At 51.7% G+C, this 21,441-nt stretch overlaps 1 protein-coding gene across 1 annotated transcript; it reads right to left on the reverse strand.

Moving 5' to 3' along the window:
• Positions 1-7,419: 7,419 nt before the first annotated feature.
• On the reverse strand, positions 7,420-20,315 carry LOC128827528 (trypsin-like). Its single transcript, XM_054011462.1, has 6 exons — positions 20,112-20,315; positions 19,343-19,429; positions 15,613-15,769; positions 14,473-14,726; positions 12,202-12,338; positions 7,420-7,813 (listed from the first exon to the last, which is right to left on the reverse strand). Exons 2-6 carry the CDS (start codon positions 19,380-19,382, stop codon positions 7,661-7,663), a joined length of 741 nt encoding a protein of 246 aa, XP_053867437.1. The 5' UTR covers positions 19,383-19,429; positions 20,112-20,315; the 3' UTR covers positions 7,420-7,660.
• Between the last annotated feature and the right edge of the window lie 1,126 nt (positions 20,316-21,441).

Here is a 21,441-nt window from a genome sequence, read left to right on the forward strand (position 1 = left end):
TCCTGTTTCAAACAGCCCATGAATCAATTCCAGTTTCTTTGGATTTGATATTCCTAAATATTGAGCACAGGATTTATGGGAATAAATTTCAGCCAGGGGGTGTTGGCATACTATGCGCTGACCATTATTCGCCACGTGCCATTGGTCGTGTGAGTCACATGGGTCTGCTTCTGTTCCTCGACTGGCGGGTTCCAACATTTTCAGCAGGGGAAGGGTCACTAGTGAATCACCGCGTCATTCCAGCCACCTGGGTCTGTCGGCCTGTTCCAAACACCTGATTTAGGCAGGGTTGAGCCCCTGGGAGGTGCCACAATTGTTAATTGATCATCTATGTTTAGAGTTACCAGAGCATGTAGGGCCCCCCTCCTGGAGCAGGCCCCACATTCCCCTAGGTGCTGCACAAACATAGAACCAAAAGAGGACCCCCCCCCCGCGAAGAGCTGACAACCTAAGTATGAAACAAGCGAGAACAGGTGGCTACAGACAGGTGAGTCCCTGGAAGCAACCATGAGACACTGCCGGTCTGCCTGACGGGCAATGGCCTCTGCGCACCGTGGCCTGAGCATTGGCAAGGGTTTTGCAGGCAAAGCAGATTCGGGGGGTGTCTGCAGGGCCCAGGAGGGGCAGTGTGGGAGCCGCCACGAAGGGGCTTGTTTGGAAATACAAGTGGGCGCTGTGGTGGGGGTTGCTCCCCTGCAAAGCTTAATTCCGGGGCCCCTACCAGGGACCTCGCATGGGCAACGTGCTGGGTGGAAGACGCCACTTGGAGCCCGGGGCGGCACTGTGCATGACGGAGCAGCTGACTCTCAGTGGGCCGGATCTGGTTGAAAGGAAGCCCTTCCCCCCCTCCACCTGCGGGATGCAGTTGCCCAGCGCAGGGCCGACTCCAAGCACCAGCTTAACAAGGGGCGGGCAAGGGAGAGGGGCGGCACCTGCAGCAATTCGGGGGCGGCAGGTCCCTCACTCCCTCTAGGAGCGAAGGACCTGGCGCCGAACTGCCGCCGCTGATCGCGGCAGTTTTTTTTTTTTTTTTGCTTAGGGCGGCAGAAATGCTGGAGCCGGCCCTGGCCCAGCGCCATCACTGAATGGGCGACAGAGGCTGAAAATGCCATCGCAAGAGGCCACTGCAGCGAAATCGACGCTGCTGGAGGGCCGGAGTTGCTGCCACGAAGCTCCCGTTCCCAAATGAGTTTTGCAAGACAGTTTGGGCGTTGTTGAAACCTTCAACCTCCCCAGGTGGGGCAGACGCTAATCCCGACTGCCCTCTGAGCTCCAGTCTGGAGCGACTGTTCCTCCGGGGAGGGGAGAAGGGAAATTCAGAGCCAGGTGTATGTATGGAGGTGGGGGGGTGGCTGTGAAGACTGGGGGCATGGCTGGACATGGCAGAGGGATGCTGAGTCCTGCAGGGAAGGCTGGATGAAGTTAGGCAGGGGAAGGGGTACGCTCATGCTTGGGGTCAGCTCAACGGAGTATGAATTTAGGGTTGCGTTAGCATGGAAAGGACATGCACACACGCCACAGGCTGGGATCGGCTATGTGCATTCTTGGCAGGGCCCAGGTCTTTGTTTAGGCGGTTATCTCCCTCCCACAGTGGGAGCGGGGCTGTGGAATTCCTGGAGTTGGAATAACAAGGAGACTGGTGGCACCTTAAATACTAACAGATTTATTTGGGCATAAGCTGTCGTGGGTAAAAACCCACTTCTTCGGATGCATGGAGTGAAATTACAGATACAGGCCTAGATATACCTGGCACATGAAGAGAAGGGAGTTACCTTACAAATGGAGAACCAATGTTGAAGGCCAATTCAGTCAGGGTGGATGCCCGATTTGTGTCCATTTATTCTTTTCCGTAGAGACTGTCCGGTTTGGCCAATGTACATGGCAGAGGGGCATTGCTGGCACATGATGGCATATATCACATTAGTAAATGTGCAGGTGAATGAGCCCCTGATGGTGTAGCTAGTGTGGTTGGGTCCTATGATGGTGTCACTAGAGTAGATATAGGGACAAAGAAGGAAATGGGGCTTGTTACAGGGATTGGTTCCTGGGTTAGTGTTTCTGTAGTGTGGTGTGTAGTTGTTGGTGAGTATTTGCTTCAGGTTAGGGGGGCTGTCTGTAAGTGAGGACTGGTCTGTCTCCCAAGGCCTGTGACAGTGGGGGATTGTTTTCCAGGATTGGTTGTAAATCATTGATGATATGCTGGAGAGGTTTTAGCTCAGGGCTGTATGTAATGGCCAGTGGTGTTCTGTTATTTTCCTTGTTGGGCCTGTCCTGTAGTAGGTGACTTCTGAGTATCCATCTCGCTCTGTCAATCTGTTTCCTCACTTCCCCAGATGGATATTGTAGTTGTAAGAATGCTTGATAGAGATCCTATAGGTGTTTGTCTCTGTCTGAGGGATTGGAGCAAATGTGATTGTATATTAGGGCTTGGCTGTAGACAATGGATCCTGTGATGTGTCCTGGATGGAAGCTGGAGGCATGTAGGTAATATAGCGGTCAGTAGGTTTCCGGTATAGGATGGTGTTTATGTGACCATCACTTATTTGCACTGTAGTGTCCAGGAAGTGGATCTCTTGTGTGGACTGGTCCAGGCTGAGGTTGATGGTGGGGTGATATATGCCATCATGTGCCAGCAATGCCCCACATTGGCCAAACTGGACAGTCTCTATGGAAAAGGATAAATAGACACAAATCAGACATCAGGAATGGTAATGTACAAAAGCCAGTAGGAGAACACTTCAATCTCCCTGGACATTCAATAACAGATTTAAAAGTAGCCATTTTTCAACCAAAAAACCTTCAAAAACAGACTTCAAAGAGAAACTGCAGAACTACAATTCATTTTCAAACTCTCCTCAATATTTATTCCACTCTATATGCATCCGAAGAAGTGGGCTGTAGTCCACGAAAGCTTATGCTCTAATAAATTTGTTAGTCTCTAAGGTGCCACAGGTACTCCTGTTCTTTTAACACCATCAGTTTGGGCTTGAATAGGGACTGGGAGTAGCTGGTTCACTACAAAAGCAATTTTCCCTCTCCTGGCATTTACACTCCTCATCAATTATTGTGAGTGGACCACATCCACCCTGACTGAATTGGCCTTGTCAACATTGGTTCTCCATTTGTAAGGTAACTCCCTTCTCTTCATGTGCCAGTATATATCTATGCCTGTATCTGTAACTTTCACTCCATGTATCTGAAGTGGGTTTTTACCCATGACAGCTTATGCCCAAATAAATCTGTTAGTCTTTAAGGTGCCACCAGACTCCTCGTTGTTTTTGTGGATACAGACTAACACGGCTATTGCTCTGATCCTTGGAGTTGGAATGTGCAGGGAAGGGAATATCTGGCAGGATCTGGTTCACCCATAATTATCCCTGATTAGCACTCCACCAGCTCCACCAGCAGCTTCTTCCAAGAGGGATTATTGGCGGGGTAGAGATCTTTATCGCCCAATTGATTCATGCCTTTATAATCCACACCCACACGTGATGCACAGACACCTGCCTATTGGACAGGAGTTGGAGCTCAGCACCCGCCCGGCACCTCCAGAAAAGATGAATCATGAATGGACAATTTTACTTCTGAGGGAAAAATCAAACGCACGATGACAAAATGGGGACTAGCCAGCCAGGCGGTCATCCTGCTGAAAAGGACCTGGGGATTATACTGGGTCAGAATCAACGAGGAGTCTGGTGGCACCTTAAAGACTAACAGATTTATTTGGGCTTAAGCTTTCGTGGGTAAAAACCTCACTTCTTCGGATGTTAGTCTTTAAGGTGCCACCAGACTCCTTGTTGTTTTTGTAGATACAGACTAACACGGCTACCCCCGGATACTTGACACCATGGGTCAGAATGAATATGTCAACAGTGGGAGGACGCTGGGAAAAAGGCTGATATCACTGTGGGGTGGATTAACAGGAACGTTGTAAGTAAGACATGGGAGGTACCTGTCCTGCTCTACTCAGCACTGATGAGGCCTCAGCTGGAGTCCCGTGTCCAGCTCTGGGCACCACACTTTAGGACAGATGTGGACAAGTTGGAGAGCAACAAAAGCGATAGAAGGTTTAGAAAACTTGACCTGTGAGGAAAGGTTAAAGAAATGGCGCATGCATAGGCACCGACTTCCTCTCTACCCGGGGTGTGCTTGACTCCCACTCCACCCCAGGCCCTTCCCCCACTCCATCCCTTCCTCAAAGCCCCCCCCTTCCCGCCTCTTCCTGCCCCGCTCCTCTCCCCTCCCCCCAGCCCTCCTGCACACCATGGAACAGCTGATCCATGGTGGGTAGGAGGCACTGGAAGGGAGGGGGAGGCGCTGATCAGTGGGGCTGATAGCAGGCAGGAGGCACTGGTGGGAGGGGGAAATGCTCATCTGTGGGGCTGCCAGTGGGTGCTGAGCACCCACTGTTTTTTTCCTGTGGGTGCTCCAGCCCCAGAGCACCTCCAGAGTTGGTGCCTACGGGTGCATGTTTAGCCTTAAGAAAAGAAGACTGAGCGGGGATCTGGTAATGGCATTCAAACATGTTACAGGCTGTTATAAAGAGGCTAGGAATCAGTAGTTCTCTATGTCCACTGAAGGTAGGACGAGCAGGAATGGGCTTAATCTGCAGCAAAGGAGATTTGAGGTTAGATATTAGGAAACACTTTCTAACTCTCGGGAGTTAAGCTCTGGAACAGGTTTCCAAGGGAGGCTGCAGGATCCCCATCCCAGGAGATTTTTAAGGACAGGTTGGACAAACCCTGGTCAGGGCTGGTCTAGGGTTATCTCAGCGCACTCTCGAGGGTCCTTCCGGCCCCACATTTCTATGGTTCTACATAAATAACTGATTCATGGAGTTTAAGGTCAGAAGACCAGCATGTAATCTGGCCTCCTGCAGAGCACACAGGCCATTACATTCCACCGAGTTACCCCACCCGGAGCTCAATACCCTGGGTTTGTCAAGACGCCAAGATTCATGTTCAGAGATTCCCAGGCCAGAAGGGACCATTGTGAACTTCTAGTCTGACCTGCTGTGTAACACATGCCAGCCCCCCAAATCATTCCTAGAGCAGATCTTCTAGGCAAACATCCAGTCTTCTCTTTGATCCGCTGACCGTTTGAATTCTGAGGCTTTAAACATGCAATTCTTTGCGTCTTAGATCCTTATTGACATATGTGAACAAGGAACAAAGACGCTGTGTGTTGCTTTGCCTACAGCCAGATAGGGTGTTTTAGTACAATGAGAACAGATAAGAAAGAGAGTTAAAGTGTTGCTGGATGTGGTGGGAGTTCGATATACGACTGTATAACTCCTTTCCCAAGACAAGGTCAAGCAACCAGCTGGGAGGGGCGAAGGGGATGCAGGGGGGAGGTATAAGAAACACTAAAAGCCAAAGAAAAGGTGGCCATGGCCGGTACATAATCTCACTCCCTACCCCTCCCATGGGGTACAAAAGAGGTGGTACCAAAGTCCCCCAGATTCAAGATCCTCCAAAATGGAACATGACCATAAATTGTAAGGGGTGGGACCAGGGGCGGGCACTACAGGTATAATTAAGCCTATTAAGAAGGAGGAGGGGGAAGGGAAAATCTCTACTGCTGTACAGAGCTATGGATATGTTTGCTTGTTAACCGCAATAAACATCGCATTGCCTGCGTTTTGGACTGTGGCCTTCTGCTTTCTGTCTGTGTGATAAGAACCAAGGGGGGGCAGGGGAGCCCTAACATCTGGCCTTTCCTGCAGCCCTCGGATCATTTCCGTGCCTCTTCTCTGCACCCTCTGCCGTTGTCCAACTTCCCTTCAGTGATGTGGACACCGGAACTGGTGAGCCAGCGTTTATTATTTTTGTAAAGATCGCATGATTTTTAAACGCAAGCTCGTGATTTTTGCCCGTTCCGGCCTAGCGATACAGGGGCTCATGCACGGAAGCGAAATGAGGATTATACAAGCCTCAAAGGTCTGCATGAGCCTCTCCTGTCCCTTTTCTTAAGTGGTGTGAAACCTGCATGTTGTCTCTTTCATGGAGTGGAACGTTGTGTTTGGCACTGATGCGACCGCTGCTGGAATACTGCATCCAGTTCTGGCATCCGTAATTCAAGAAAGCCAATGATAAGTTGGAGAGGGGGCAGAGAAGAGCCACCAGAACGAGTAAAGGATTCGAAACCATGCGTTATAGTGACACACGCAAGGAGCTCGGTTTATTCAGTTTAACAAAGAGGAGGTTAAGGGGTGACGTGATCTCAGCCCTTAAGTAGCAATTTGATCATGGAGGCCTCTTCAATCTAGCTAAGATCTAACAAGATCCAATGGCTGGAAGTTGAAGGGAGACAAATGCAGACTAGAAATACAATGCTATATTTTTAACAGGAAGGGTACTTAATTCTTGAAAGAATGTACCAAGGACAGTAGGGGATTCTCCATCACTGGCTGTTTTTAAGTCAAGATGGGATGTTTTTTTCTAAAAGATCTGCCCTAATTCGAACAGGAAATAAGTAAATAAATGTAGTTCAGGTGCCTTGTACCCTCATTTTCCTCTATGGGCCAGGCACCGTGGTTTGACTACAGCTCCCATGATGCACCGCAGTCTCCCCCTCTTGCTAAACCACCATGGTGCATTATGGAAGTTGTAGTTTCAGGTGCCTCCTTTTTCTTTTATGGGTCTGGTTCCCTGGCTGGACTAGATCTTCCAAGGTTCAATCTGCATTTGCCCAACACCTCCAGGTTCCTGTGCCGAGTCGAGGGCTGCTGGGTCAGAGATACTGGCTCGTTCTGAAATGGCAAAGAGGGTTTGCATGCTGGGAGCCTGGGATCAAATGTGTCTCCACTCAGTTCCTCATCCAAAGTCAATGGCTCTTGGTGTTCAACAGATTTTTTGCACCGGGGAGGGGAGAAAACACCCCCCTTCTGAAATTTTCCCACCAGGAAATTTCTGTTTCCCTGTGGGAAAACGTTCAAAAAAGAAAGAAAATGCAAAGGGAAACCTATTGTCTCACATTATGTCCCAACTTTGGCCAGCACCAAAGAATGAAAAAGTCGGAGGGAGGTTTCACAAACTTTTGTCCCATTTTCTGCCCATTGGAGAAAGAGAAAGTAGCTGTTTCCTGCTTACCCACACTTTGGAATCTTCCCCCAGGGGAAGTTCCGCATTTTCCCATGGAACATTCCATTTCTGACCCGAACCGCTTTTCCAACCAGCTGACAGGGAAGGGGAGCAAGGGATGGTGGGTGGGATGGCTTAGTGGTTAGTGCACATACCTTGACCTTGGAGACCCAGGTTCAAGTCATTGCTCTGCTACAGACTTCCTATGTGAGCATGGACAAATCGCTTAGCTGCTCCATGCCCCAGTTTCCCTAGCTATATAATGGGGAGAATAGCCCTGCTTTGCCTCAAATGGGTGTGTGAGGATAAAGACATTGGCGATTGTGAGGCGCCCAGATGCTGCAGTGAAGCATTATACTTACAGGGCATGGTGCTACACTAAGAAGAAGGCATAAAATCATGTGGTGTGTCCATGAACTAACCGCTCCCAGCAGCAGAGGGCCTTTATTATTTAACATCTGTGCACAGAGCCAGGAGGGACAATCTGGCTAATGCACTTGCAACGGCACTGTACGGACCCTATGCGGCAGCGCAGGTCAGAGAGGGAGGGATACCGCAGTGTCCTGAGGTACCAAGGATCAGTTGTTGTTCATGGTCTCCCGGATCCAGTCGATGTATTTACAGATGCTGACGTAGACACCTGGTTTGTTGGGCAGTGCGCATGTCTGGGTCCCCCAAGACACAATGCCTTGGAGTTTCCCATTGCAGAGTAGGGGTCCCCCGGAATCTCCCTAGAAGGAGACAGACAACACTACATCACGGCCAAGAACGACAGGCAAGAATGCACCTCAGAAACAACATTATCGAATCTACAATGCTGTGACAAGAATGCTCTACGTCTGGATATGGGTACAGAGCAGAGCGCACCCGAAAAGGGGGTCTTTTCCAGTAGAAACAATCAACGAAAATGATAACCAATTTCACTTTTGCCCACGTTTTCCACCCAACTTCTTGATTTTCTTCATCAAAAATTCAAATACCAAAGTAGTTTGGCCCCAACTGAAATATTTCAACTTGGATGGAAAGCGACGTGCAGGGGAAGTCATTTGTAGCACAACGCGTTTGACTGGTTTTATAGCATCCAGCATGTTACATACTCTTAAGCGCCACCTATTGGCACCGTTTGCCTTGACGAACTATTTCCAAGGGACATTTTCCACAGAAACTGCTTTTCGATGGAAAATTGGAGTTTCGACTCAAGTAAATTTTGCTGAAAAGTATATGCTGGCTGTGAAACTTTGGCAAAAAAACAACTGCCTGAAAACCATTATAGTTCCATCTGGAAAGGACATAAAAACATAAAAATGGTCAATGGTCCATCTAGCCCAGTATCCTGTCTTCTGACAGTGGCTGGTGCCAGATGCTTAAGAGGGAATGAACAGAACAGGGCAATTATCGAGTCATCCATCCCCTGCTGTCCAGTCCCATCTTCTGGCAGTCAGAGGCTGAGGGACACCCAGAGCATGGGGTTGCATCCATGGCCATCTTGACTAATAGCCACTGATGGACCTATCTTCCATGAACTTCTCCAGAAGTTCTCTTTTTTGAATACAGTAAATTTTTTGGCCTTCACAACATCCCCTGGGAACAAGTTCCACAGGCTAACTGCATGTTGTGTGAAGAAGTTTTGTTTGTTTTAAACCCGTGATACTTCATGGGAATTGTGGTTCAGATACCTCATGTTCTCCTCTATAGTCCTCAACCGGACTACACTTCCTAGGACACACCACGGTCTCCACTCTTGGAGACGGGGGGTGGTGCATCATGGAAGTCCTAGGTTGTGGTGCATGATGGGAGAAGTTGTCTGGCTGAGGAGTCCAGCCTATAGAGAACGGGGACATGTGCTACCTGAACTACAACTCCTACGAAGCATCACAGTGGCCTTTCCAGATTTTTGTTTCTCTGGCATTTGGTTTGTCACCAAAACAATTAAATTTTCATGGAGAGCAGACGCTTTTCACCATAAGCTTAGTTTTGTCGAAAACCCACTTTCACCATTTCTATGGAAAATTTCCAACCAGCCCTAGCAAATAGCTCGTCAAGGCAAAAGGTGCCAATAGGTGGTGCTCAAGAGTATGTCAGACATGTCCTGGGTGTTGTAAGACCCACCAAACGGCTCTTCCCATCAGCAACTTTAATTCCTCTTTGTGGCTGAACAGAGGCCCTGAGGCCTTTGAGGAGCAAAATTCCCCTCCCTGCTGTGATGCAAATGCACAGGGTTGCACGTGAATAGCTCATCAGCAGACCCCAAAGGGATTGCACAGCTAGGGAACGAAAGCATGGGCGGTATCATTCTTGTCTGCCACTAGATGGCGATCTTCAGGAACAGTGCAGTCCCAAGGACTCTGCATTTTGCTGGAGGGAAATAGCTCGTTAAAGGTGAAGGGGGCACCAGGAACCCATGCAGCAGCCACTAGAGGGGGTTGTGAGCCGTTCGGTGTCCACCTGTGCTGTGCACAGTCACTTTCTTCTGACACTGAACAAGGAGCTCTATTCTAATAAAGGAAATGGCGTTATCCTCGAAAGCTGCTCTGTCCCCCTCTTCCGCTTCATTCCTGATTATGACAATCCCCAGCCCCTCCCACTGACTGGATTCTTGCTACCACTTTAAAACTACAGGCCAACAGTTTTCAAAAATGCCTTTCGTTTAGGTTGCCACTAACTGGCTAGGAAAGAAAGTCCAATGGTTAAGGTGCCAACTTGGGTTCTGAGTGCCCGGGGTTCAATCCCCCCCGTTTACAAAAAAAGCAGTCTAAGCAGACGAGGGGACTGAGGTAAGGAGAGAGGAGAAGTGATTTGCCCAAGGTCACCCGGTGGCAAAAGAACCCAGGTGTCCTGACTTCTAAGCCAGCACCTTTGTCTAAGTCTCTTGATGGCTACTTGCATGGGCATAGCATGTGTTTTTTCCCTTATTCTCCATTATGCAGAGGGGGAAACTGAGGCACAGAGTGGGGAGAAGTGATTTGGCCAAGGTAACCCAGCAGGAACTGGGAATAGAACAAAGGTGTCCTGACTCCTTGCCACACTGATTCTAGGCATGGGAGGAGCAGGCATTTTTATTATACCCGAGATGGGGAAACTGAGGCACAGAGCAGAGCAGTCACTTGCCGCAGCAGGTGGGGCTGGGATTTTGAAACTCAGCTTGGGGGAGGGTGGTGGGGAAGGAAATGTGGTTGTTCCGCTTCTATTTAAATTCACAGACAGTGGGAAACACAGATCCCCAGTGCCTACACTCCCCTGCTCTAACGTGTGGACCACGCTGCTGACATGGGGGCAGAACGAGAAGATCCGGGCTTTTTGTTGTCGTAGGAAGCCCCCACCCACCCACTCCAGGGACACAAGAGGCGGTGGCAGGTTTATGCCCCCCTTTCCATTGTCCAAAGCAGAGCACTGGGAGATTTCAGAGAACTTCTTGTCTTTGCAGCCACAACGCGATCGTTTTTATGACTGGGGTTTATCTGGGCTACTCCAACCCTCCCCTGTTAAGACATGTCTGCCCATTAGCTACTCAGATCCTACTGCAACAATCAGATAAGCAAGTCCCACCCATTATAATTGCACTCATTCGCTCCTGCTCTTTGTCCTGGTTTCCTGAGAACTCTGGAGTTCACCTCCAGACTTGCCAAACTCTGGTGAGGCTCAGGGCTTTCCTTAACCCCCCCGCTCCCAGAGTCACGGGCAGGGCCGGCTCCAGGCACCCAGCGCAGGAAGCAGGTGCTTGGGGCGGCCAATGGAGAGGGGCGGCACATCCGGGTCTTTGGCAGCAATTCATCGGCCGGTCTCTCAGTCCTTCTCGGAGGGAAGGACCGGCCGCCGAATTGCCACCGAAGAATGAAGCAGCACAGTAGAGCCGCCACCAAAGTGCCGCCGATTGCGGCTTTATCTTTTTTTTTTTCTTCGCCGCTTGGGGCGGCAAAAAAACTGGAGCCGGCCCTGGTCATGGGATTCTCGCTGTAATAATTTCGCTTAATTTTGGTCGTTGGTTTCAGCGCTGATGGCCTGTGATATACAGGAGGCTAAATGGGCTGGTGATCTCATCTCGCCTGGAACTCTGTGATTTTATAACTATGGGAGGAGAGCTGAGCAAAAACATTTTCGCTCAAAGCTTTCTTTCGGTGAAAGGTGGAGGTCTGGTGACATAGAACCGTTTTGTGACTTCACCTCGATTTCACCGAATCTGTTTCAGAAACTGACCCAACGTTTCTGAAACATCAAAACGGGTCGTCTCGCCAGTTTGGAAACCAAACCTGGCCATTTTCCGGCTCACAATGCCTTTGCTCTTCACAATTTCCTTTTAAAACTAATCCTAGTTACAAAGGGTCACAAATGAAAGGAAATATTTTGATTTTGTCGAAATGAAACCTTCCCCTCGACCCAAAGCTAGCTTTTCTCACTTTTTGATTGACCAAAAATTATGAAAATTTTCATATGTGGTTGGAGCAGGAATGAATTTTTTTCCTGATTTTCTGGAGTGGCCAGAGACCTGAAAAATCCATTATTGCTCTGGTCAGTGTAGGAGAATCTCAGTTCTGATTTAAAAAATAAAGTATCTTTCTAACCCTCTTGGGGTGGAAAGATATGATCCCTGGAGAGGGTCAATAGCCAGACAGCAGAAAACAGGTCAATTCTACAGAGCGATCTGGATTGCATAGTTAACGGTGCTCACGTAACCAACATGCATCTTAGTGTAGCTCTAGGCAGCCTTGTGCATCGAATGTGGGTAGATACAGGAGTATACGGGTGAAATTTTCCACCCGAGTTGATCTGATCATCCTTCCTAGACATCAGAACTGGGCAGAGTTAAGAGCAATCACACAACGAGGCGGAGTTCCGGATGCTCTAGCTCGACCCGCAGATATGGGCTGAATGCGGTAATCCCTGGGGAGGTTTTCCAGTCTGGGCTATGCAGCAGGGCACCCTGGGTGGGCAGAATGGTCTGTCCTGGCCTTGAAAGCTATGCCGCTATAGAAAACCACTCAAGAATCCATCTGAGTTGGTCTCACCGTCCTCCCATTCTCTCTCCCCTCTCTTGATCCCATCCCTGCACAAGCTGCTCCCAAGGTAGTAGGACCACAAGGCCAGCCCTCAAATCCCGCCTTCAGCTATGCCATCCCCTCACCTGGCACGAGTCTATTCCCCCTTCCAGCACCCCAGCACACAGCATGTTCTCGGTGTAGTAGTGAGGATAGATACTGCGGCACAGTTCCTTGGAGAAAATGGAGACGTTGCCACAGTGGAGAACAGGTGGGAAGTACACTACAAAAAACAACAACACAACACAATGGATATTTTGTCAGTGGGAGAAAGATTTAGAGTTAGATCCAGGGCCGGGGTCACTGGACACAGCCCCAGTGACATAGGTTTAGACCCAGGCCTGGGGTCATTGGACACAGCCCCAGTGACGTAGGGTTAGACCCAGGGCCGGGGTCATTGGACACAGCCCCAGTGACGTAGGGTTAGATCCCGGGCCGGGGTCACTGGACACAGCCCCAGTGATGTAGGGTTAGATCCAGGGCCGGGGTCATTGGACACAGCCCCAGTGACGTAGGGTTAGACCCAGGGCCGGGGTCATTGGACACAGCCCCAGTGACGTAGGGTTAGATCCCAGGCCGGGGTCAATGGACACAGCCCCAGTGACGTAGGGTTAGATCCCAGGCCCGGGGTCATTGGACACAGCCCCAGTGACGTAGGGTTAGACCCAGGGCCGGGGTCACTGGACACAGCTCCAGTGACGTAGGGTTAGATCCAGGGCCGGGGTCACTGGACACAGCCCCAGTGACGTAGGGTTAGATCCAGGCCCGGGGTCATTGGACACAGCCCCAGTGACGTAGGGTTAGATCCCGGGCCGGGGTCATTGGACACAGCCCCAGTGACGTAGGGTTAGATCCCGGGCCGGGGTCATTGGACACAGCCCCAGTGACGTAGGGTTAGATCCCGGGCCGGGGTCATTGGACACAGCCCCAGTGACGTAGGGTTAGATCCCGGGCCGGGGTCATTGGACACAGCCCCAGTGACGTAGGGTTAGACCCAGGGCCGGGGTCATTGGACACAGCCCCAGTGACGTAGGGTTAGACCTAGGGCCGGGGTCATTGGACACAGCCCCAGTGACGTAGGGTTAGATCCAGGGCCGGGGTCATTGGACACAGCCCCAGTGACGTAGGGTTAGATCCCGGGCCGGGGTCACTGGACACAGCCCCAGTGACGTAGGGTTAGATCCAGGGCCAGGGTCACTGGACACAGCCCCAGTGACGTAGGGTTAGATCCCGGGCCGGGATCATTGGACACAGCCCCAGTGACGTAGGGTTAGACCCAGGGCCGGGGTCACTGGACACAGCTCCAGTGACGTAGGGTTAGATCCTGGGCCGGGGTCACTGGACACAGCCCCAGTGACGTAGGGTTAGATCCAGGGCCGGGGTCACTGGACACAGCCCCAGTGACGTAGGGTTAGACCCAGGGCCGGGGTCACTGGACACAGCCCCAGTGACGTAGGGTTAGATCCCGGGCCGGGATCATTGGACACAGCCCCAGTGACGTAGGGTTAGACCCAGGGCCGGGGTCATTGGACAGGAAAATCATTTCCCACCCACCTCGAACCAGGATGATTTATATGCCCATTGGCTTAGAAGTGAACAATCAATAGGTTGCTTTCAAGCACGGCTCACAACCCCCTTTAACTGATGAGCATATAACCAGCCACATGTTACTCATGTCTCCACACACCTAGAACCTGACTCCTAGGCACATGTAAACCTTTCGTAAATCAAACGACTGCTAGTTGGAAAACGGAGAGGGGGCAGAATTTCATCTTTTCCTCAAAGAAAAACACAATCTCTGAACTTGTTTCTGTTTTAGGCCAAAAATTTTCCTGTTTCACCCCCCAAAATCTACAACTTTCCACCAACCCCCCCCCCACCCCCCTTCAGGTTCTGGCCAAAATCTGTTTTCATTTTTAGCCCAAAACTTTCATTTTTGGCCAAAGTCTTCTCCGATTTCCAGCCCAAATGTTTTTGGCAGAAGTTTTTCAGCACTCCTTTTTTCAACCATAAATCAAACTTTTCCCAGGAAGCAGCCCCATGCCATGGACATGTTCAACTGATCAGCCATCCAATTTTACGCTGGTGGTGGGGGGGGGGGGGAGATACAATTTCGATGGCAAATTTCTCAATGGCTCTAAATGGAACCTCAGGAATGCTCGATTGCTGAAAGAAAACAACAAAATAAATGCATTCCTGGGAAAGTTTTCAGGGGAAATGGCCATAAAAATTGCTGAGGCAAATAGGGATGTGGCAAGAAAGAAGAAGAAATATGGGGGGCTTGTCTCGTTTTTCCGACCTGCTGGCTCCTTCCCCCTTGAAGCTAAGCCTGCCCCCCAACATTGGTGTTACCGTACATTGAGGGCTTTTTGTTGTTCCCCATCCGGATATCACACATTTCTCCCCGGAGGAGGGGCAACTGGTAGGTAGCTCCAGGGGTTGGACATTTTTGTTGAAGTTAGCCGGGGTGAGCAATTTGATGAGCATGATGTCATTGTCCTTGCTGGCGGGGTTATAGCCGGGGTGGAGGATCATTTTGTCTGAGAGTCTCAGCTGCTCTGTCCAGTCCAGATGCTTGATGTTGTGCTCTCCCAGGCGCACACTGATGGGGCTGCAGGGAAACAGACGCATGTCAGAAAAGCGTGGGGTGGGGGACCGAGGCCATGGTGGGAACTGGGCACTGGTTGTTGGGCTGGAATCCCTGGGGGAGGTTCTCTGGCCTGGGCTATATAGGAGGTCAAACTGGATAGAACATGAATGTAGGGAATCCATGAATCTCTGAAGGTGGAGTTAAGGGTACACATGCAAGGGGGCGGAGTTAAGGGTACACACAAGGGGGTGGAGTTAAGGGTGCGCTAGCTCAACCATCAGATATGGGCTGGATGCAGAAATCGCTAGGCGTGGCTATGAGATCAAACACAGGCACAATCCCATGAGCACAGAAACATCCTTTTACAAATACACATATACACAATCATGTATACACTCCCCCTCCCAATTTACAGTCACACGTGCTCTCCCCAAACACACAAATGCACGATTGTACTCTCACAATCACAATCACACATGTGCTCCCCCACACATGCACAAATGCATAAGCACACTCTCACACCAACTCCCAATCACACACTACTCAAAATACACACATGCACAATTGCACTCTCACACTCAGAATCACACATGCCCCCCCCAAACATTCACAAATGCTCAAGCACACTCTCACAATCACACACCTCCTCCCCAACATATTCACAACATGCCCAACCGTGCTCTCAGACCCACTCACAAACACACATGCCCTACCCAACACATGCACACACACCTGCACAAGTGCACTCTCACACCCATTCACAATCAGACATACAATTCCCAACACGTGCACAACCGCACTGTCACACCCACTTACAATCACACACCCACTCAGTTACACACAGACCCTCTCCCCTACATACACACCCTCTCCCCCTCGCCCGACATCCCCACAAACCTACACTCACCAACTGACGTGGCAGTGGGCTGCGGTGATCACCCAGTTCCTGGCAATCAGGGTCCCTCCACAGTTGAGCTGGGGGCCCACAAAGAGGGCGGCCTGCCAAGGCATGGAGTGAGGCGTGCAGGGGGCACCACCGATGATCCGGTTATTCTGGCTGGTCACTGGGAGGCAAAGCAGAAACGTTCACAACTGGGGAGGGAGGGGAAGCTCTGTGATGCTGCAGCGCTATCCTGCTTTGCCCCCGTTCAGATCAGGGTCCCCCAGCTCCTTCCTCCTCTTGCTTCAGTGTCTGATTCAAATTCGCCCCAGGTGCAGCCAGTGGAAATTAGAAAACGTCACCAAACCGTGCCCTCACCATTAGCCATCTCAGTCCCCTGGCATTTCTGTCTCTGACCTGACCATCACCGCAGCCTCTGGGTGCCTCACCCCTTTAGCACAGTGACCCTCACCACCACCTCTGGAAGGCTGGGCAGGGCTATTGTCCCCTTTGTACACTAGAGGATGTAGTAAGAAGAGGGCCTGAAACATAAGCCCATGTATCAGAGGCCTGGTATGAGGCCTGAGGCCTGAACTGAAGTAGTCAAAACTGTGCTGACATGAAGCAAAGGCAGGTTGTGAGCAAGAGGCAGGCCCTGCTCACAGAATTTGGCAAGCACAGGGCTGATATTGCAAAAACACACATTCCTCAGAGGTGTTAGGCATAGGACACTCACACAAACACATTCTAGAAGGGTGGTACCGGAATACCTTGATACCAAATACACTCCCCAAAGATAACTGGAACATGCTGTCCCATCTTAAAGATAAGGGCAGGATGACAGCATGATGGATAGAGATGTTTTGATTGAGCCTACAGGTACAAGGCAATAGATGGTGCCTGAAGACATCAGTGGCAATACGTAACTTGTTTGTATTGGGCTATAAAGATGCATCTCAGAGGGAGTGTCTTTGGCCAGCTGAGGGGGCAGTGGAAAGTCCCACCACTGACTGAGCTGGTCCATACATGTGCTAGTGTAGTTGTAGACATTGATCCGGGGAGCTAGGACCGTGCTTTGTTGACAATAAACCTGGCCTGGTGCCTTCACACCTTAACCGATCTTGTGGTCATTGGGCGGTTCGTTTGAGGTCTGCTGCGCAGGGCTGGGATGGCATACGGCGGGAACACACATGTGCAGCCGAACATCTGACGACATTGGTGACCCCAACGTTTTGACCACTACTTTAGTTCAGGCCTCATACCAGGCCTCTGATACAAGGACTTATGTTTCAGGCCCTCTTCTTACTACATGGGAAACTGAGGCACAGAGCAGCAATGTGACTTAACCGAGGTCACACCACGTCTGTGTTGGGGCAGAATTGAAGCCACGTCCCGCACATCCCAGGCCTGTGCGCTAACCACTGGGCCATCATTCCTGGCTCCCGTTTGCAATCGATCGTTAGCAATTAAAATCAACTCGAAGGGGGGACTCCTTATTTGCTTCACAGGCACCTGCTTAAAGTGCAAAGCCATGCCCGCCCTGTCTCTCACAAAACCGTGCACACAGACTGGAAATCAGCGTACATTCTGATCAGGGGGGATAATTAATCACTGGACCCAGTGACGAGGATTCTTCGTCACTGACAACTTTGACATCAAGATGGGGCGTTTTACAGAAAGCTCAGCTTTGGGATCATTTGGGAGCCGTTTGCAGGCCTGCGTGATGCAGGAGGCCAACCCAGATGATCACAATGGTCCCATCTGGCCTTGAAAACACACCCACCTGGGTGCACACACAAGCCTGCAGATGTGCACGCTGAGAAATACGCCCTCCCACACACTAGGCTTGCCAACATTCTACTTGCACAAAACCAAAAACCCTTGCCCCACCCCTCCTCCAAAGCACCGCCCCTTATCCGAGCCCCCACCCCCCGCACCCCCGTCGCTCGCTCTCCCCACCCTCACTCAGTTGCTCATTTTCACGAGGCTGGGGCAGGTGGTTGGGCTGTGTGAGGGGGTGAGGACTCCGACTGGGGGTGCAGACTCAGGTGGGGCTGGGGATGAGGGTTGGGGTGCAGGAGGGGGCTCTGGGCTGAGACCAAGGGGTTCAGAGGGTGGGAGGGGGATCAGGGCTGGGGCAGGGGGTTGAAGTGTGTGAGGGGGTGAGGACTCTGACTGGGGGTGCAGACTCAGGTGGGGCTGGGGATGAGAGGTTGGGGTGCAGGAGGGGGCTCTGGCCTGAGACCAAGGGGTTCAGAGGGTGGGAGGGGGATCAGGGCTGGGGCAGGGGGCTGGGCTGTGGGACGGGATAAGGGTTCTGGCTGGGGGTGCAGACTCTGGGGTGGGGCTGGGGATGAGGGGTTGGGGTGCAGGAGAGGGCTCTGGGCTGAGACCAAGGGGTTCAGAGGGTCGGAGGGGGATCAGGGCTGGGGCAGGGGGTTGAAGTGTGTGAGGGGGTGAGGGCTCTGGCTGGGGGTGCAGACTCAGGTGGGGCTGGGGATGAGGATTGGGGTGCAGGAGGGGGCTCCGGGCTTGGACCAAGGGGTTCAGAGGGTGGGAGGGGGATCAGGGCTGGAGCAGGGGGTTGGGACGTGGGAGAAGGGTCAGGAGTGCAGGTTCCCAGCAACACTTACCTCAAGCAGCTCCATGTCCCCCCTCCGGCTCTTACACGGAGGCGTGGCCAGGCTGCTCTGCGCACTGCCCCGTCCGCAGGCGCCGCCCCTGCAGCTCCCATTGGCCGTGGTTCCCAGCCAGTGGGAGCTGCAGAGCTGGCATTTGGGGCGGAGGCAACGCGTGTAGCTCCCTGGCTGCCCCTATGTGAAGGAACAGGAGGGGGGGACATGCCACTGTTTCCGGGAGCTGCACAGAGCCACGGCAGGCAGGGAACCTGCTGTAACCTGCTGTGCCACCAACCAGACTTTTAACCCAGCTGTGCTAACCGGAGCTGCCAGGGTCCCTTTTCAACTGGGCGTTCTGGTCGAAAACGGGACACCTGGCAACCCTACCCCACACACGTCCGTGCTCGCATATTCACACACGTGCATTCAAACACAACCGTGCACTCTGCAGTCTGCAAATACAGTAAGGGCTGTTCCAAGAGGACGGGGATCGATTGTTCTCTGTGTCAGCCAAGAATGAGAAGGAAACAGCTACATCCGCATCAAAGGAGATTGAGGGTAGATATTTGGAACAACTTTCTCAGCTCTGGAATCGACTTCCAAGGGAGGTTGTGGAAGACCCGCCACTGGAGGTTTTTAAGAACAGGTTGGGCAAACACCTGTCCAGGCTGGTCTACGTTTACTTGTTCCTGCCACAGCGCCGGGGGATGGACTCGATGACCTCTCGAGGTCCCGTCCAACCCCTCATTGCTGTGATTCAATGCGCACGCAGCCCCACACATTCGCAGATAAACGACAGCACACCAACAGAATATGGAACACCCAATCGTGCAGATACACACTCAGTCTTCCTTGCACAATACTTGCGGATAAACACACAGTCACGTGCTCACACTTACACATGCTCGCAGATAAACACAATCACGCACATACTCACCGCTTAACACACACACATACAGACACACACAATCGTGCCCAAGCACACAATCGCACACGCACTCAGAGACAAACACTCACCCGCACACAGCCAGAAACGCACATGAGTGTGCAGACACACACGTCCCGACAGAACAGGGCTCATCCCCTCCAGTAGGGGGTGACACACACACACACACACACACACACACACACACACTCACCTGCAGTCACCAGCAGCAATGCGATGCCCAGCCGCTCCATGCCGGTGGGGGCTGCTGGCTCCAGGAAGGCCCCTGCGTGCCAAGGGGCTGGGGGGGGGGGGGGGGGGAAGGAAAACAATCATTACCAGGGAATTGGTCCATAAGACACTCCCCACTGCAGGCTCCGCCCCCTGAGCCTTGTCCATCACCCTTGCTGGTCTGCCACCCTCAAGGAATCCTGCGCTCTGATTGGTTCCTACGAGAGCATCTCAGCACTGACTAATGGGAAAAAAGTGTGCGGGGCACTATAGGTCTGGTCAACTGTAGGGCGGGGGCCTCATCGCGCCCCGGCAGGGAATGGTGCCTGGGCCATGGGGCCCGCAGTCAGGTTGGACCAAGTGAACCACGGGGCCAAGAGGTGGTTGGATTCAGGCCAGGCCATGCGGTGGTGTCCTCCCTCCCGAGGCCTGACTGCACGCCCGTGGAGTCGCTCCTGATTTACACCAGGTGAGCGAGAGGGGAATTGGCCCCATTGACGCCAGTGGAGTCACTCTGATTCGGCCCCGGCGCTTCTGCCAGGGGCTCAGAATCTGACACCAGTACGTGAGTGGCTCCACTGAACAAAAACGCAGCCCCTCCCCCCCAAAACCACAGAATCAACACCCTCTGTGTCGAGATCACACATGTCATTTTTGATCATGGCTCAAACACGCCCTGACAGGTCAGAAAGAGGTCCCCGTGCAGCAGAGCAAAAGAGAAGAGAACCAGGCGGGCTGGGCCTGCGAATTACCTGCAGCTCTAGCGTGCGCAGCCTCGTGTGCTCTTTGGACGGAGACAGGCGCAGCGTCGCTTTATAATGTGACTTCCTGGCTGGCCAAGAGAGATCTGGTCTGTCAAATCTGTCCTCAAATCTGAGGATCGCACAATGTCAAGATCTCCAGCCAGGAACCTCCCAACGCCTCCAGGAGCTGTGCCTAAAGGGTGGATTGGCCCAGGGAGCAGGAGCAGGGCGGATAATTGTGTTCTGCCCTTCCCCACGAGTTAATCTCTCTCGGTCAGTCAACAGCCGGCAAGGTAGCTTCCAAAGAACCAGCTCGGATCGCAGTTCCTTCTTTCCCCACCCATCACCGGCTTTTATTCCAGTCCTGCCTGAGGCACCAGGAAGCCGCTGTTAGTGACAGGGTGTGTCAGTCTTCATCCTTAATCCTTCCAAGAAGGAAGAAGTCACATGCTCTTCCTTCTCCAATTCTACAAGTCATTGGCACAGGAGGAGGTGCAGAAGGGGCAGCCGGGAAGGGATTTTTCCAGTAGATTTTTGCAACAGAAAAAAAAAAAAATAACCGGTTCATTAAAAGTGAGATTGGGGACGAACCTCCCGATTTGGAAAGACCAAATTGTGCGTTTTGACAATTTTCGGAACGAAAAGCGTCGGGTGTTTCGGCTCCAAGCAATTGTTACCTTTCGAACTTGGATTTAAGTTAGCCGGAAAACAAACAGACAAGGCTAAAACCACGAAAAACAGTTGAAATCGAAACACGTGGCGAAACGATCGCTTTTCCGTTCACCCAAGCTGAAACTGTTTCCAGTGTGGTTGTTTGAAAAGCTTGTTGAAAATTTGACTTTTGGGCCCAGTTTGGGGGAAAATGTTGCCATCTCGCAAATTGTCACGGGATAGGAGAAAGGCTTCCATCCCAGCCCTAACGCTGGGTCCATTCTGCTCGTGTCAACGCAAGGCCAGCCAGGCCTGGAGTTTCCCCATCAACCCAAGGAACCTGACCCTAGAGGACTCCTTAGTAATAATATCTAGTTGTTCATGAGTAGATCTCCAAGTGCTTTACAAAGGAGTGCTGTGTCACTATCCCCATTGTACAGATGGGGAAACTGAGGCACAAAGCAGGGAAAGAACTACCCCAAAGTTATCCAGTTAACTAGAGGGACAACTTCCTTAGGGACAGGGTGGATTCTCCATCACTTGGAAAATGGACATTGCTTTCTAAAAGCACCACACTATCTCAACCATCAGATATGGGCTGGATGCAGGAATGTGCAAGCAATAGCTCCCTCTGCTGGAAAAAGCCCCATTCCCTCACTCAGACCCCACCCCTCACTGGGTCCATGTC

The sequence above is a fragment of the Malaclemys terrapin genome, chromosome 21 (assembly GCF_027887155.1).
Source record: "Malaclemys terrapin pileata isolate rMalTer1 chromosome 21, rMalTer1.hap1, whole genome shotgun sequence".
NCBI lineage: Eukaryota > Metazoa > Chordata > Testudines > Emydidae > Malaclemys > Malaclemys terrapin.

Bases quoted from the DNA above. Each gene is read 5' to 3' on its own strand.
- LOC128827528 (XM_054011462.1), bottom strand. From the start codon at position 19,382: ATGGAGCGGCTGGGCATCGCATTGCTGCTGGTGACTGCAG. The intron at 15,770-19,342 runs GTGAGTGTGTGT...TTTGCCTCCCAG, and splicing joins ATTGCTGCTGGTGACTGCAG to TGACCAGCCAGAATAACCGG. The intron at 14,727-15,612 runs GTGAGTGTAGGT...GTTTCCCTGCAG, and splicing joins GCCCACTGCCACGTCAGTTG to CCCCATCAGTGTGCGCCTGG.